The 17,675-nt window shown below is 44.2% G+C and overlaps 1 protein-coding gene across 1 annotated transcript; it reads right to left on the bottom strand.

Moving 5' to 3' along the window:
• Nucleotides 1–1,205: 1,205 nt before the first annotated feature.
• LOC129344443 (uroplakin-3b-like protein 1) lies at nt 1,206–16,789 on the bottom strand. Its single transcript, XM_055001069.1, has 6 exons — nt 16,627–16,789; nt 14,049–14,198; nt 11,774–11,993; nt 8,943–9,019; nt 6,621–6,750; nt 1,206–3,999 (listed from the first exon to the last, which is right to left on the bottom strand). The coding sequence occupies exons 1-6, from the start codon at nt 16,682–16,684 to the stop codon at nt 3,894–3,896; spliced, it is 741 nt and encodes a 246-aa protein (XP_054857044.1). The 5' UTR covers nt 16,685–16,789; the 3' UTR covers nt 1,206–3,893.
• Between the last annotated feature and the right edge of the window lie 886 nt (nt 16,790–17,675).

The following is a 17,675-nucleotide window of genomic DNA, read 5'->3' as shown; positions in this document are numbered from 1 at the left end:
TAGGCTACAAATTTGCACTTCTCTGGCCATCAGTCATTCTGTACTACTGAAAGCAAGACAGGATGTGTGCATGGGGTGATAACAAATCTCCAAGCAACGGTAGCTGCTTTAAAGAAATAAATGGGGAAACGCTGATGAAAAGGTCTCTATTCAGCAGGATCTTGTAAATCACTCTTCCCGTTCTTTCTGCTCTGTCAAAGTGTGAGAGCTTCACAATTCCCTCCTGTTGCCCAGACCCACCATCTTTTCTTTGACTGCGACCTTGAGTAAGCAGTCTACCAGGTGATTGGCCTCCTGCCAGCCTTACCATTATAAGACAGATGTGGTGGCAGAGTCGGGCGTGAGAAGGCATCCAGGTTAATTGCAGAAGGAAGCGTAGAGCTACGCTGGCAGGGTGCATCTTGTCCGCTGTGAATTTCGCAGTTGAATATAAAGCTCTGAGCCTCTGAAAGCAGTCGGCTGAAATTCGGGGGGAAACTGAGGTAAGTTGACAACTTTTTAAGGCAGTGTTTCTGGATCAAAAAGGGGAAGTGGTATAACCGAGATCAGGGACTGACCTGCTCATGTCCTTCTCAATCTCTCGTTGCCACTTGGGGCATTTCCCCAGATGTTTTGAAGATTTCCAGTTTTCTTAAATGTTAGGCGCAGACTCAGGGGGTGGCTCTTGCAGGCAAATTCATTAAAAATAGGTCTATCAGTGGCTATTAGGCATGACAATTACATGGAGCCTCCATGTTCAGAGGCAGTCTACCACTAGACATGGGAGAAGAGCAAGGCTGTTGCCATTATACCATGCACGTAAGCACCCCAGAAGTATCACAGTTAGAGACAGGATGCAGGAGGTGATTCAGCAGGGACTTCTGATATGCAATATTCTGTAGCCCCCTCTGTTCCCCCCATGTATATTAAAATGTTGGGCTCTGAGGTTTTTAATAATTCCCTCTGCAATATTAACAAAGGCATTGCCAGTTTTTACTTTTTCTTTACCTTGCAATCCACTTTTTGTATTGTTACAGATTGCTTTACCTTAGTTTGTTGTTCGCATTGTTCTTTAATTCTTTAAGGTGCTACTGGACATGAATATTTTTCTCTAATTCTGTAATTTCTAGTCCTATTGCATTGTTCATTGGTTGTTCTATGCTCTGTCTACATTGTTTATATCCTGTAATCCACCTTGAGCATCAAAGAGAAAGACAGACTATACATAAAATAATGAAATATTAACAACCAGTTAGTCTTTCTGTACTTCTAAAAGCATCAACAGGGCAGTTGTTACCTTTCTTAAAAGGTCTGGCTATAGTTCAGCACTATTGTTTAAGAACATTGTGGTTCATGTCTGTTTTATAGATATTGTGAAGCTAAAATAAAATATACATGAAACGATGGACTTAGGAAAGAAGAGAGGGTTAGTATTGATGATATTACAGACACTAGTAAAAGGTGTGTGTGTGTGTGTGTGTGCGTGCGTGCGTGCGTGCGTGTGTGTGTGATTTAAGTGTTTCAAAGTTTGCATGGCAGAAGTGGAAATCTTGACAATAACAGAGAAGGCCCTCCTCCTTCAATGTTGGCACCTCTTCAACTTTTCTTGAACGTGCCAGATTAACAAAATCTAATATATTCCTCTCCCACAGGAAGACCGTAATCTCAAATGAATGATGGAAAGATAACCAAGCCAAGAAACGACACACAACCATTCTGAACGTTCCAGACATTCGGCCTGAGAGCTTTCTTTGGGGCTACTATTATCCACCAAGACCCCTCAGGGCCAGTGACGCTGGCTATGCTGGAAGAGAAAAGAAGTTCAAGACTTATGGCCAAAGTCCTACAGCAAGCCCAAAGGACCCTGGCTCGTTTCTTAGTGGTATACACCCTCATTTTAGGAGGTCTTCTTTGTGCTGGCTTAATATTTCAATTCCTAGTCACAGAGTAAAGTTTGCATCTAGTTCTTTTTTTTTAAGTCCCATTTACTGGGGCAATATTGCTGCTGTATCATGGGGTCTGCTGCGATTTTTAACTAATTGATCTGTATGATTAAAATTCGTTTTAAAAATGCCCCCCTCCCATTTAACTAGGAAACAGCATTTTCCAAAAATGTAATCTTTTTTTAAAAACAATGGAGGTGGGCTTCAGCTGAAAAGCGACATTTACTTATTTATCTATGGCTTACATTGTTATCCCCTCTTCTTTTTATCCTCACAACAGCCCTGTGAGGTAGGTTAGTTTGGCTGAGTGTGATTGGTCCACCAAGTCACCCAGTGAGCTTCATGGTTGAGCAGTAATTTGAACCTGGGTCTCTCTGGTCCTAATCGGCTCTCCACCACTCAGACATTAACTATCCTCTCTGCCAAGGTTGTGAATGTACCTCTCCAGACTGATTGTCAGGATTTTAATCAAGATTTCTTTAACTGGATGACACAAGCATCTTTCCTTCTACAGCTGGCCAGACATTTGCAGCTCTCCCATCTCGCAGTGATGCCAACTCCTGATGCCCAACAATGCCAACAATTGTTACCAATCTTGGGTACCAGATACAGATGGAAGCACCAGGTGCATGATTTATTTGATAGACCCAGAACGGCTGGCAGATGACAGGCAAGGGACAGTGGGCCACTCCCATTCTATGCAGCTAGGGGGTGCTGAAAAATAGCGGTATCTCCATTATGGTCAAAGGCGTCACAAGGTTTTTGAGTAAGGAACAATCCTTTAAATAAAACTAGAGGTGGAAATACACATTACAAAGTACCTAGGGATGCTCAAGTGAATCTCATTTCACATGTCCCCCCTCCAACTTCCCATGCACTCACTCGCACAGTCACACTTCAGTTTGCTCCGCTTGAGTACATTCACGCATTCAATATCAGTTCCTCCTCAACTGCTAAAAGTATCCCAGGCTGTTTGCACCTGCCAGTTTCCCCCACCTCCCACATCCATTCATTGAAATGCAGATCATGACACTTTCTCACACCTTAAAGAAATGTAAATTGGCAAGTGAGAGGAGCCTAAATAAAATACTTAATCTACAGAGTCCCTGAGAGTTCTCCCTGCGAAAACAGAGCTGAATTGGAGCTCTACCCTCCCAACTTGGTGTTTGTACTCGCAAATGCAATCACACAACGGAAGCTCCTGTGAAAGCAGCATGCACGTAAATTGAGGGCCACACACAAAATCCTGCACTTGAGCATCCCCAGGTCATTTGCAACCCGTATTTCTGCATTTCAGACCAAACTGGTTAAATAGTTGTTCTTTCACTCTGGGGGAATTGTAGTTCTGTGAGAAAGGAGAGCTAGGGATTACCACCTCATAGCTCTCAGTACCTTCTCCAAAACTGCAATTGCCAGGATGCTATAGGCACGGTTAAACTAGTTTATAACCAGTAGAATGTAGAGACACCCCAAAGGTTAGATTTCACTGGGTGACGATTTATGGTTCTCCTATCTCCAGACCTGAGAAGATAAGCCAAGCTACAAGTGACGCCTGACACAGGTTGGACACTTGTCAGCTTCCCTCAAGTTTTGATGGGAAATGTAGGCATCCTGGTTGCAGCTTGGCTCTCCATTTAATTGAAGTTTACAGAGCGGCAGTCTATGGGAGGGAGAACATGTGGTCAGGAGGGGAGTGCAGGCGTTGGGCTCTTACCAGGCACCCCCCTTCCCCTCCACTGGGTGTGTGTGTGGGGGGGGTTCCTGTAAACTTCAATTAAGCTGTAAGACCAGGACGCCTACATTTCCCATCAAAACTTGAGGTAAGCTGACAAGTGTCCAACCTGTGTCAGGCGTCACTTGTAGCTTGGCTCTCAGATGTCCTGCTTCAGCCCTCCAGTCAGGCTCCTTGCATGGTCCCAATGAACAGAAGAGGAGAGGAGCCGGAAGGAAGAGGGTGATGAATGGAGAAACTCATGATTTGGATGTAGGATGATCGTACATATGGTGGGTGGTGTAGCGGGTCACTGTCGCCGTATCCCGTACGCTCATAATATCGGCTTTGCCACAGATGTCGGAACTGGAAAAGAAAATGCATAAAGTGAGTACGGAGTGAGGCTAGAACATGATGTTTGGATTGGTCTATGCTACAGCCTGCCTCAAAAGGAATCAGAGGTCCTTCTGCCAACAGTGGTAACCTCATCCTGCCCAATCATGGAAGGGACTAGCAGAAGCCCTTTTCAGTCATGTTTCCCATGTATTGGTATGGCAATCACCTCAGTTGCAGGGACTTCTTTGTGGCAGCTCCCCAACTCTGTAAGTCCTTCCCCACATTGCTTCACTGGCCACTAACCTTGTTAAATTTTAGGTAACGGGCAAAAACTTTTTTATTTTCCTTGGGGTGGAGGGAGATGATTTTTGTGGGGACTTAAACAATTCTGTTTCTTTCATGATCTGTCCTGACCCTACCTCAAGACGGGAGGAAGAATTCTCAAAGATTTCCTCACAGAATGAGGTGGGGCCAGGGCAGATCATGACAGCCTCTTCAGTTTGTGGTGATGTTTGTATCTGTTGCTGTTTTTCACATGACATTAGGTCATGTGCTGCTGTTTATTTTTATGCTAGTTTTTATCTATTTTATTGGTGTACATTTCATACTGGATTGTGATCAGCCTCCTGGGTTGAATGGAGTGTGTTACACTTTTTTAAAATAAATAATGAGACTGTTGGGAGGCACTGCTTTCTCTAATATGTTATTCTCATGTAAATTTATTTTACAAATACTATATATTATCCTTGCTCTCTGCTTATTTTAAGGCTTTTTATGGCCACAGCAGGGAAACGGGGCTTGGAGCGTAGCACTCAAATGCCCACCATATTCGCGCAATGCCCTACCTCCCACAAATACTATATATTATGACATTGGCAAAACAAGAAGATACAAAATCTATCCTGTTTGTTTTTGCTTATACCTTAGCAATAGAGACCAGTCTTTGGAAATACTGTGTTACTGTGTGCAGGTTACAACACTACACCAAATAGTAACTTGGGTGGTTCATACTGATTACAAGAACAGAAAAACCAGATCATTGGTGGCTTCCACACAAACATGTTGCTCCACTTTGATTTCCTTATTGCAGTGCTGTTTTGGGGAGTGCCCAGTTAATGTTGTCTTCTATTCATCGTGTTTTCATCCCTGTGCTTTGCTGCAATCTTTCCCAAATCTTGGTTTGGTACAGTCTTTTTGGAAAGATTGGTCAAAGCACCTTTAAAAGCCATAGGGATGGGGAGTATTTTTGCCTGTCCTGTCCACATCTATGCCATGTTTCTTGCCTCGGCCCTGATGGCTGCCATTTCGCCCACTAATAGAGAGCATTTTGGTGCTTTTTAAAACATTGGTAATTGATAGATTGATATATAGCTCAATAATATTATAATGATCTGTTGGTATGATCTACTAGTTCCCAGAGTGGATTTTTCTAAAAGTAAGTCTCTAGCCCTTTTCATTAAGGAGTTATAAGGGAAAGCTCACACTAGACTTTTCCTTTTATAACTCCACAATGAAAAGGGCTAGAGTAGGTTTTTTTTAAAGAAAGAAAGTTGAAAACGAGTAGATTGTGTCAATATAGATCATTATATTATTAAACTATACTGATCTGTCAATTACCATGGTTTTTTTAAAAGAAAAAACATCTGGTGGTGCAAGGAAGAATGATGAAAAGGGGCTGAGGCCGGGAAAGTGCAGGGGAAATGGCCATGTAAATGCTCCATTGTCAAAGCACATGCCTCTAAAGTTGCAGCTGCAAGTTTAGCTACATGGAGAATTGTCCCTGTGTGGAAGCAGCCAGCCACAGGAAAGCTAGGGCACCATCAGTGAAATCTTAAGCAGAGTTACTCCAGTCTAAGCAGTTACTCCAGTCTAAGTCCATTGGAATCAATGGGCTTAGATGGGAGTAACTCTGCTTAGGATTTCACTGTTTAAGTACTTAGAGAACTTTCCAGGTATGCAGAATAATATAACATTATAAATTAAAACAAAGCCCAAAAAAGGTCCTGTGAGCATGAGTATCATCCAGGAAGCATGCAGTATTGAAAACAGATGAGAGCCACTTAAAGAACAAAAATAGGGATGGAAATGGGTCTGTACTATGGAGCACCCAGGCTCATTTCGAGGGGGAACACGCAGGAATGCAGTTCTGGCAGTTACCCAAAGAGGTCACATGTCAGGTGGCCCCGCCCACCTGACTCTTGGCCATTTTGGGCCTGTTTCAGCCTGGATTGGGGCCGAAACGGCCCGAATCGGGCCTCTGATGAGTGGTGGATCACTCTCCCACTCAGCAGCGGCCCGATCCTGATAATTTTGGGCCCCTTTTCGGCCATTTTCAGCCCCTTTTTGCCATTTTGGGCCCAATTTCGGCCCTGGATGGCCAGGATTGGGTCCAAAACAGCCAGGATAAGTGATGCCAGGGGGTGTGGCATATGCAAATCAGCCATGCTAATGTCACTTCCAGTGATGGCAAGGGGCGTGGCATATGCTAATGAGTTATGCTAATGAGTTCCTTCAGCTCTTTTTCTACGAAATAACTCCTGCGGAGCACTCTTAAAATCCTAGATGGGAAATTTGGAAGCTGGGGGATTTCCAAATTGTTTATTTCCCTCACAATTTCTTATCATAACAACAAGAACAATAAAATCTCATACTATTTATAGATCAGGGCAGCAATGAAGGATGCCAAGAGAATAGCAAACAGGATCGAGAGGATGGACGTGATGGCAATCATTCCTCTGCTCCGCCATCTTGGCTTTGTTTTAATGGTGGTGTAGTCCCTCCCTGAAAAAGAGAATGATAATTATTAGTAGTATTTCTATAATTCTTAAGAGTGGTCAAAGAAGTTCACCTTCATCATCTCACTAATTTGTCCAACAGTCATATACGGCCGCTTGGTGATATTATTATTCCTGGAGGACTGAGGTTGAGGGTGGCCATCTTGCAAACAGAGGTAAGATCTGAACAGGGGTCTTCCTAGCTCAGTCTCTTCACCACTGTATCATATCTGCTCTCTGAGAAATAGCTGGGTAAACCTTTTGTCATATCGTATCGTGGAAAGTCTCAATAGTCCTGGCTTCCTTGCAATGCCCCCTCAGGAGGAGGAGAAGGATGCAGTTTCTGTTAGAGAAGAGATGAAAGGGAACTAACCATACTACCCTGCTAGCCCATTTCTCTCAGAAACTTCCTTTTCTCTATTGATTTCACTCCTACCAATACTTTAGACCTATATGTAGGGCTTTTTTTCAGCTGGAACGCGGTGGAACAGAGTTCCGGAACCTCTTGAAAATGGTCACATGGCTGGTGGCCCCGCCCCCTGATCTCCAGACAGAGGGCAATCTAAACTCCCCTCTGTGATCATTTTCACCAAAGGCGATTTAAACTTTTAAAAACTCCCCCCTTGTTCCAGCTGACCCAAAGTGATGTCATTGGTCCTAGGAATGTGTGTGCACTTTGCATGCGCACATATGGTACCAGGGACACCAACTCCCGCCAAGAGTTGCCCCCTGTGCTGGCAACCCACTGAGTTCCACCACCTCTTTTCCCAGAAAAAAAGCCCTGCCTATATGTACCTCACAATTGTGGGTCTGGGACTCTGGGTGGGATAAAAACAGTGTAGGTGGTTATAGGGGGCAATATCAGTGGAGGAAGAATTTCTTCCTTCTGCAATGCATATTGCCTTCTCCCAAGGGGTTCTTAGAACTCATCTGTTGCCCTAAGTCTCTGTGAGCTCCTCCTATACTTGCCCATCTGAATGCTGTGATGTCACAAGTGTGTTGTATCATTTTGGCAGGATGGGAATTGATGGGCGATAGAATCAAGAGGAAGTCACATTGTTTTGGGGGAGAGGTGATAAATAAATCATTATGTAGGCCCCAGAAATCTAATTAAAGGATTCCATGTTTGGGCCCATTAGCAGAGTCTATCGTTTGGCATAGGAAGCATGATTATAGGTTGTTGTGATCTGGTTCTGCTAGCTGTTGTGTGTGCAGGAGTGAAAATAATCAATCATACACTTGGTTTATATTTAGAAAAGAAATGAAAGTTCTTTATTGCAGGAACTCCATACTCTGACAGGAAAGGAGGAGAGACTAATAGACTACTTATCTAGTCTAAGGATGGACATGGATGGCAGGACAAGTCCTGCATCCATCCTGCCAAGATGGAGGGAGGAGAAGAGAGAGGATGTTGCCTGGAACAATGCCAGGAAGAGAAGTGAGAAGGAGGAAGTTAGGAGGAGGAAATCCTGAGAATAGCAATCTGCATATAAAAGGACAGTCAGAATAGTAAACAGTAAACAGAGTGCCCTGACCTCTCTATCTTTATAACTCTTTGGTTTGTCCCCCTCTGAAACCTGAGGAGAGGGACAACGCTGAATCCTCCTCTTCCAACAAGAAGTTCTAGAAAACTGGTTTGAAAGTATCCCTTCTGCAATGCCTAATGCCTTCTCCCAAGGGGTTCTTAAAACTCACCTGTTGTTCTTATTAGTCTGTGAGCTCCTCCCATGCTTGCCCAGCTTAATGTTGTGATGTTACAGAAGTATTGTATCATTGTGGCAGAATGGGAACTGATGAGCAATAGAATCAGCAAGAAGCCACGTTGTGTTGGGCGTGGGGTGGGGAGTTAGAAAACTGGTTTGAAATTCACTCTTCCTTTTCCAAACAGGCTTTTGAAAATGTCCAGTAGGCTGGCCATTGATTGATTGACTAATTTTATTATTCACTCAAATATTTATTAACAACCACTGCAAGGTTCTTTTAAATCATTTTTCACCCAACAGCACAGCTGACTCCAGCACCATCCACTCCCCTGGAAGTAAGAGTCATTGAAACCAGCTGGACTTCCTTCTGAGTAAATGTACTAGCAAATGTTTGGGCCTTGTTTTTAATGGAATCTCGAGATCCTTGCTTTAGACACGACTCAAGTGACAGAGGGAATTTAGAAACAGGGGCATTCAAAGCAGTTAAATAGATTACCTTGAATCAACCTGATTTCGTCTGACCATTGAGATGGGAACATGGTTCCATTGGGTCTTATTGCAATAAACCGGACTCTAGGAAAAGGAAAAAGAGAGGGGGAAATTGGATTGAGGGGCTCTCCTCCAACCCAAGTGGACTACAGCCTTCCCTTTACATATTGCTATCACAACAACACCAGTGGGGGATGAGGATTCTGGAGTGAATACTCCCCTTGGCTTGGATCCAAAGATCTACTCAGGCAAGAGTGGAGTTGCTAATTTTCTCCCTTTCTGCATCTGTCCTCCAAAACCTCACTCCATAAGGCCAGGAGACTCAGAACAGCTTGGAGTGGGGTACACATGGAAGGCTACAGAAGGCGAGTGAATCACCCCTCCCCTTGCATGAGTGAAGGACATTCATCTTCAGTGCATTGAAGGCCCAAGAACTGGGCATAGTCTATGCTAAAGAACATCATCAATTTATGTTAAAAGGGAAGGACCAGTTTCATTTATGCAAATGAGCGGATCTGCATGCACTTTGTGGTCCACATTTGTTAGTCTTATGTAGGAGCCATGTAGGGTTCTAAAGAGTCACAGCTGCCCACCGGAAATCCTTCCAACATCCAGCCACATTCAGGCAGAGCTTCACGGATTTCAGTATTTCAATACTGCAACCCAAAACGCTAACTGCAATGAGTCACATGGACCATATCACTCCAGTCTTGTTTCACCTACACTGGCTCCCAATTTGCTTTCAGGCCCAATTCAAGGTTCTGGTATTGACCTTTAAAACCCTGTATGGCTTGGGGCCAACATACCTTGAGGACCGTCTACTCCCAAACGAACCAGCTGACCATTATGGTCAACTTCAAGGCCCTTCTTTGGGTGCCCCATCAACTGAAGCTAAATGGGTGGCAACCCAAGAAAGGGCCTTCTTGGTCACGGTGCTGAAATTATGCACTTCCCTTCCCAGGGAGATCTGTCTGTCCCTTGCTATCATTGCCTTTTGCCAATAGGCGAAGACTTACCTGTTTTATCTGGCGTTTCCTCACTGATCCTCCTTCCTGTGTTTGAATTTTTACTAGAGGTGGGCATGGTCCAGAAAACGGACCTAAATTTTACACGGACCTGCCCAGTTTGGCGGTTTGCGAACCGGGGGGTCGTGGGACACCCGTTTTCCCACAGACCCACGACCTTTTTGCCGGTTCATCAGTCTGTTAGTCCAGGTTTTTTTAAAATTTAAAGCACCCCCAGTGCCACTTTCAAGCAGTGCTGGGAGTGCTTTAGCCCTCCTTGCTTCAGCTGACTGGTGGGGACTTCCCTACCAGTCAGTTGGAGGAGAGGGGGGTTAAAGTTTAAAATGCTCCTGGGGCTGTTTGCAAGCAATGCCAGGAGTTCTTTAACACCCTTTTGCTCCAGCAGACTGGTGGGGACTTCCCTGCCAGTCAGCTGGAGGAAAGGGGGGTTAAAGTTTAAAGCTCTCTCAGCGCCACTTGCAAGTGGTGCCGGGAGTGCTTTAACCCGCCCCCCCTGCTTCAGCAGACAGGTGGGGACTTCCCTGTCAGTCAGCTGGAGGAGAGGGGGGTTAAAGTTTAAAGCACTCCCAGCGCCACTTGCAAGCGGCCCCAGGAGCGCTTTAACCCCCCCCTTGTTCCAGGCCCTGAAAGTAGTACCATGGACCGACGGCCCATGAACCCGCAAACCTGTCCGCAGGGTTGTGAAAAGTTCGTGGTCCATGGTCTGTGAAACTCCACGGACCACAGACCGTCAGCCCATGGTGTTTTCTCAGTCCGTGCCCACCTCTAATTTTCACCTGTGTATTTTCAAACTGATGTTTTAAATTATTTTTATATTATGTAATATAAAAGCTTTTAAAAATGTTTTTGATTGTTCACTGCCCTGGGGACCCTAAGCTGGGAGTAAAGGTGGCATACATTTCAAAAAAATAATAAATACTTTTGGGATGAGCCAATTTCCTCGCTCACTATATTGTTCTAGAATTTCTCAGCAGTGTACTCTATTGCTACTTAATTCCAGTTTAAGGAGACATTCTAACTTATTTACATCTCCTCCCCCTTCACATTACCGATATGTACACATTGATAAAACACTGCAAAAAAGCAATCCACAGATGACTTCTAGGAATGCATCAAGGTAATGCGTATATTGGGTGCACATGTGCTCCCACACATTCTTGATACACTACAAAAAAGAATCTTGATACTGCTGTACATACAACCATGACAGCACAATATCCAAAGGTTGTCCTCAGTCTACAGAGATAAATCCATAGAGGTCAGTCACAACTACCATTTAGGGCTCTACAAACCCCAAGGAGCCCTAAGTTTGCAGGGAAATCTCATTGTTAAAATGTTGGGGGGAACTCTGAAACTTTACGTGCAATGTCTGTGCACCTACCAAACAGTGGCCAGGAAGAAGAGGAGGAGCTGACTGGTTGGTGGAGGAGCAGAAAGGGGGCAGGGGCAGAACTGTAGCCAGAAAGGAGAGGGGCAAAGCCAGAGCCAGCTCAGCAGCAAGACGGGACTTTCCCTGCAAGTCCTTGTGGGTCCCCCCCCCATCCTTGTCACATCAAAAGTACTCTTTTGCAGTGTTTTGACAGTGTTCTTGTGCAAGTTGGTAACATGGAAGGGAGATGTTAATAAAATTAAGAAACTGATACGTGTGGCAACTGTGCGTGCACAAATGTTCCATACCAAATTGGAAAATTAGCTCCTGTGGCCTGGGTGACCCTTCCCAACATAATTTGCCTTGCCACTGTAAACATGAACATTTTCGGGGAGGTATAAAAGAGAAATATCTCTGAGGTTTGGGGAACCAGGGTAGCCTCACCGGTAGGGTCCAGGGTCCGGCAGGGGGCCATTGCAGTCTGGTTTCGAGGTATTTATGCACGAGGTTTCGTTTCCGACCCGTAAAACAGTGATCTCCTGTGGCGATGTTGCACAAGGGTAACTGAGTACAGAGGTGTCCATGGTCATATAATAGGAGTTCTTGCTGAACTCCTGGTAGGATAGATTCTGAGGGGCTTCAGGCAGGGTAAATTTTTCATAGGCTGCAAAGAAAATGTGGGAAACCATTAATTTGGGGAGCACAACATGAAGGTGGCAAAACCAGGGCTTTTTTTCTAGGAAAAGAGGTGGTGGAACTGTATTATCACATGTGAGCACGCAAAGCGCGCACATGCTCCCAGAAACACGTGATGATGTCACTCCTGGAAGTGACGTCACTCCTGGAAGTAATGCCACTTCCCAGAACCCAGCATGATGCATTACGACAAGATAAATGTTAGTAAGCTTGGGAAATTACACTATTATGAGAACGGGTTTTTTTCCCCTTTCTGTATCCTCTACAAAAAGTGAAATCTTCCATTCCCTTTCCCAAACATTTCATTTCTTTGGAATCATATTTTAAAATATGCAAGAAGGAGGGGGCCTCTAAAAATCCAAAACCCATCTCACAAATCTAAATTCTAACAGATACCCTCTGCCAGAGTAGAAAAAAAATTCTAAAATTCTTTCTCAAAATTCCACAGAGTCTGAAATTCCTAATCTAATGAATATTGAATTTTCAAATTTTCAAAGAGGGTTTTGCTTTACTGGAGCAATTCAAAATTAGATACTCAAACTTAGCTCCATTAGAGCTCTACTTAGTTTAAAATGGCTTTTTTTGTTGCCTGCCGATTCTACCTTACCAATCGCTAAGTTGACACTGTGAAATGCTCATAAATATTCCAATGTCCCAGACAAACAATATTCATAAAAACTTCCTTAACACACCCATATGTCCACTGCAATTTCAGTGATGTTAATCAGCTGGGGGTGGGGAGAACCATTTGAGTTACAACTATTAAGACATAAGAACACCTATATGCTGATGAATATATTGATGAAAGCCTTCTGTGACTTGGACACAGCTATCCATTCCCAGCATAAAACTGGAATAACCATAACTCATATTTTAACTAATACAAATAACCGTAACTGAAAACCATGAATTCCGCGAAGAAAACAACAAAAACGGAATTGCTTAGGGAATAATTTTGAATTTCTCATCCCTGCAGTTTTGACCTCCCAAACCCTCCATTTCAATTTTACTTCTCCCTTAGTGTAAATCAAATTCACAGTTTTCTCTCTTGTCTCTTTCTCTGCATGGAATTTTCCTCATACAAAAACGTACCCGAGTCTAGCAAGCCGAGGCTGAGGCCTTATTCCAGAGGAGACTAGACCAGGCGTGCCCTCAGAGTGCAGGACAATACCTTGAGTGTCATGAAGAGCAACAGAGTAGAAGAGACAGCCACATCTGGGTCTCTGGCTGCTTTTGAGGACTTTGATGCTGGCTCTTCCTGTTCCCATTGTTGGCATCTACAGGAGCAGGGAAGACCAGGAAGAGCCAATGTCCAACTTGGAAATCTCAAAGAGGGTAGAGACTCACCCAGTGGCCTGTGGGCTAGAAAATATGCCCACCTCTGCTTTAAAAGGTAAGCAACTACACCTTGCGTTGACTCAGAACCACATGTACGAGTGAGTACCCTTCCATCAGTGTGGACTTGACAAGTTAAGAGGAAGTACATTCCAAATGAGTTCCAGGTAGGGTTGCCAGCCTCCAGGTGGTAGCTGAAGATCTCCCGGAATGACAACCGATCTCCAGGCAACAGAGACCAGTTCTCCTGGAGAAAATGGCTGCTCTGAAGGGTGAACTCTATGGCATCATACCCTACTGAGGCCCCTCCCCTCCATAAACCACCCCCTCTCCAGGCTCCACCCCCCAAATCTCCAGGACTTTCCCAACCTGGACCTGGCAACCCTAGTTCCAGGTCTCTTCACGAAGGACTTAGCAAAAAGGAAATAGTCAAACCCAGGGCTTTTTTTCTGGGAAAAGAGGTGGTGGAACTCAGTGGGTTGCCCTCGGAGAAAATGATCACATGGCTGGTGGCCCCACCCCCTGATCTCCAGATAGAGGGGAGTTGAGAGCGGCGTGGAAGTCAATCTCAACTCCCCTCTGTCTGGAGATCAGGGGGCGGGGCCACCAGCCATGTGACCATTTTCAAGAGGTTCCAGAACTCCGTTCCCCCGCGTTCCCCCTGAAAAAAAGCCCTGGTCAAACCTACCGCTGCTACGGGCAACTAGCAGCCAGATCCTGTCATCTTCTCCAATGTCAGTGAAGTTGCAGCGTGGTTGCTCCAGGACAAATGTAGTTGTGGTGATCTTCCCTTCCAGATCCCAGTGGGTGATGTGAGGGGTATAGTCAGCAAGAGTTCCTGGAGACAGCCAAGGAGGAAATAAGGTGAACTTCTTCACTTCATCGTAAACACCCGGAAGAAGGGCCAAACTGCACATGATTCTAGGGATCTGGGATCAAAGTACTGTGATGGCTAGAAAAGGGTATGGAACGGGGCCATATCACTGGGAAGGAGATGTTAGTTCCTTGCCCCTTAGGGCACTTTGAATATGCCTCCCTCCACGTCTGCTGTCAGCTCAAGCAGGGATAACAAGATAGGCTCCAAACCAGTGATGTGGGGTGTTTATATTTGATGTCTGGAATGATATCCAAACCCCCCAAAATACAAGAAACCTTATTTCCAAACTATTCGCAGCAAGTCGTTTGATGACTGCTGCCTTTTGGTCAGATCGTTCTTTGGATAGATGGCATGAGAAACTTTGGGAGATGTATGTTTTGCAGGAAATTGTGCACAATCCCTTTTTCTGTAGCTCGCATCATAGTGCAGAACGGAGCAGTTGTGAAGAAAGCTGGAATCCTGTCTTTATTTGGAACTCTGAGGGATACTGGCATGGAGAAAAGACCATAGACTTGGTTTTCTCTTTGACTGTCCTTATGTCTGAAGCTAGCATATTCTTTTACACTCTCTGGGGGTCTAATTGTGTCTGTATGTACTTCTTTACACGAATAAATTATTTTTTTTAAAAAAGAAAATTTTCCGATGCTATATTTTTCTGCAGAAAATTTTCCACCCCACCTATGTGCATTTAGTCTGTTTATCTCTAGTTATCAGGTCTGTTGAGCTGCAAATCAATCATGTGAGCTGGCTAAATGTGGGATACGAAGCATGGGCAAACTCTGTGCGTGTCCATTCTTCAGGCTTCTACATGGCGTATTTGCCTTCTTTCACTAGCATTATTTAAATTTTGGTAACAGCTGTGACTAGCACAAGCTTGTCAGAGCTTGGAAGCTATGCAGGGGTTGGCCAGGGTTAGTGTTTGGATGGGAGACCACCAATGAAGACCAGGCTGCTATTCAGATGAAGGCAGAGGCAAACCCTCTCTGCTCATCTTTTGCCTTAAAAACCCCACGAGGGGGACACCAGATATTGGTTGCAACTTGACAGCAAATCATTATTGACATAATTTGAATATTTACATCATTTATTGAAATTTGCATTGGAAAATTTCCCGATTCAGATTTTCCTGGAGAACCCACATTGCTGCTCAGTACAGGCACCTATGATTTCTCTAACAGGGCTTAATGGGGACCTACTGAGAGGGCACCTAATCCAATATCTTTTTCCCCAGTTGCCAAACAGAAGGCTCCTAAGCAGAAGGCTCCTAAGCAGAAATGAAATTTTCTGAATTTTGTGTGTGCACCATTTTCTACAGTTCCTTTGCATCTTTCCTTAACCAATATGGATGTGCACGTGAAATGTCCAATGGAGAAAAAAAGAGCAATCTTGCTGCAATTGTACATAAAGTTGGATCCAGCCAGGTTTTCACTCAACCTTCCTCAATTCCCTTTCTTACTATAGTCTCAGTCCTACGTGGCTTTTGTCTGTGGAGGTACCATGACCCAAAGCATAGCCTTTTGGGTTGCCAGAGTAGACCCCTTCTTCCCGCTTTCACTGGTGGAAAAGCTGGTTACATCCAACCCATGCAGTTGTGTCAGGATGTGGCTAGATGCAGCCGTCTTTCTGAAGACCCTCAGGTTTGGGTCTAGTCAAAATCTCGATGGGAGCTCTATAAACATTACCTTACAAGAAATTAGTCTTTTTAAACTCAAGTCCAGGAGCACATGTGAACATCAGAAAGATCCCACACAAAATTGAACAGAATACAGTCGTACTTGACAGCCCCCCCGAATTGTTTCTTTTAGCAGGGGTTTAATAAAAAATAAGTGGGTACTAGATCAAATCAGGCCTGAATTTTCCCTAGAAGCTAAAATGACAAAACTGAGGCTATCGTACTTTGGTCACATTGAGAAGACAACCTTCTCTGGAAAAGTCAATAATGCTAGGAAAAGTAGAAGGCAGTAAGAAAAGAGGAAGACCTAAAACGAGATGGCTGGACTCAATAAAAGAAGCCACGTCCTCCAGTTTGCAGGATCTGAGCAAGTCTGTTAATGATAGGATGTTTGGGAGGTCTTTCGTTCATAGGGTTGCCATAGGTCAGAGGTGACTTGATGGCACATAACACACATTTAATCAAAGTCCAAGAGCACATTGGTAATGCAAATGAGAGGGGAAAGCAGCAAATGAATTCAAGGTACACAAAAAACCCTCGTATTTCTCCCAGTAAAACGAATTGAGGAAAGCAGCTCAGAGGCACATTACAGAAAAATAACAAAATGGAATGGCAGAAATCCACTCTTTTTTGGACCTGGTATTTTTGAAGCCTTGATTTCATCTTTTATTAAATTCGACAAAACCCTAACACAGCCGCCACCAAATAAGGACTTACCGCCATCAACGTGAAAACTGCCAGCTATTAGCATCAGGACTGTTGCGGTGAAAGCCATTTTATTCCTCAACCCTCTTCTTCCTCAGCCTCTTCCACAATAACTCCAATGGGAGAGCAGAGCAGAGAGGTCTCCTCTCGCTTTGCAGTCCTGCCTCCCAGTGCCTCGCCCACACCTGCCTTCCCTTGTCTCAGATACCTGTACATTCTTAATTTTTTCCCTCTCACCTCAACCGAGGAGAGTGAGGGCTGGCAGCAAACAAGTCTACCTGGTTTCCAAAAGCAAAGGATTGATTGTGCACAATCAAGCGAATGATTCAACCGTGCCGAGGTGGGGTGCGAAGGGGGCACATTTTTTTACCTAGACTGGCACATCGTTAAGCAAGTGATTTATTCCTAAAAATGAGAAAGAGCTTAATTCTGCTGTGAAAAAATACCTGCTTCTGATCACAGATATGGGGCAGATACATATTTATGCTACCAAGGGGGTTAAGTTCTTGATAGCTCTTTTATTATTATTATTGGTAATAGTAGTAGTATATTTTGGGTTTTGTCTGTTAATGCGAGATCAGGCTCAAGGCTATGGCCAAAAGAGCTGTACCAGGAAAGGAGTAGTTGGATAGGTGCTCTAGTACCACCCTATTCTATTATTTTATTTTATTTAGTTCATCGCTACCCAGCTCTGCATCCAATGTGGCCAGGGCAGTGTTTATCATTCTCCTGTCCTTCATGTTATCCTCACAGCAACCTCCTGAGGTAAGCTGGAGAGTGTGTGTAACTGGTCCAAGGACAGCCAACAAACTTCCATAATAATAGCATATTTTGTAAACCGCTCTGAGTGGGCATTAAGTTGTACTGAAGGGCGGTATATAAATAGATTGTTGTTGGTGGTGGTGGTATTGGTATTGGTACTGGTGTTACATACAGAGTGGGGATTTGAATCCATCTCTCCTAGGTCCTAATCCAACAGCCTGACACTGGCTACCTGTTAGAACAACTTCTACACCACTTGTGCGACATATAATTTCTTCAAAACGGCTAACAACTGAAAA

Source organism: Eublepharis macularius, chromosome 17, assembly GCF_028583425.1.
Source record: "Eublepharis macularius isolate TG4126 chromosome 17, MPM_Emac_v1.0, whole genome shotgun sequence".
In the NCBI taxonomy this organism is placed as follows: domain Eukaryota; kingdom Metazoa; phylum Chordata; class Lepidosauria; order Squamata; family Eublepharidae; genus Eublepharis; species Eublepharis macularius.
Note: the sequence above shows the minus strand (reverse complement) of the source record. Positions and strands in the feature narration are given on the sequence as shown.

Bases quoted from the DNA above. Each gene is read 5' to 3' on its own strand.
- LOC129344443 (XM_055001069.1), bottom strand. From the start codon at position 16,684: ATGGCTTTCACCGCAACAGTCCTGATGCTAATAGCTGGCAGTTTTCAC. The intron at 11,994-14,048 runs GTAGGTTTGACC...TTTTCTTTGCAG, and splicing joins GCTAGTTGCCCGTAGCAGCG to CCTATGAAAAATTTACCCTG. The intron at 6,751-8,942 runs GTAATCTATTTA...TCTCTTTTTCAG, and splicing joins CGAAATCAGGTTGATTCAAG to GGAGGGACTACACCACCATT.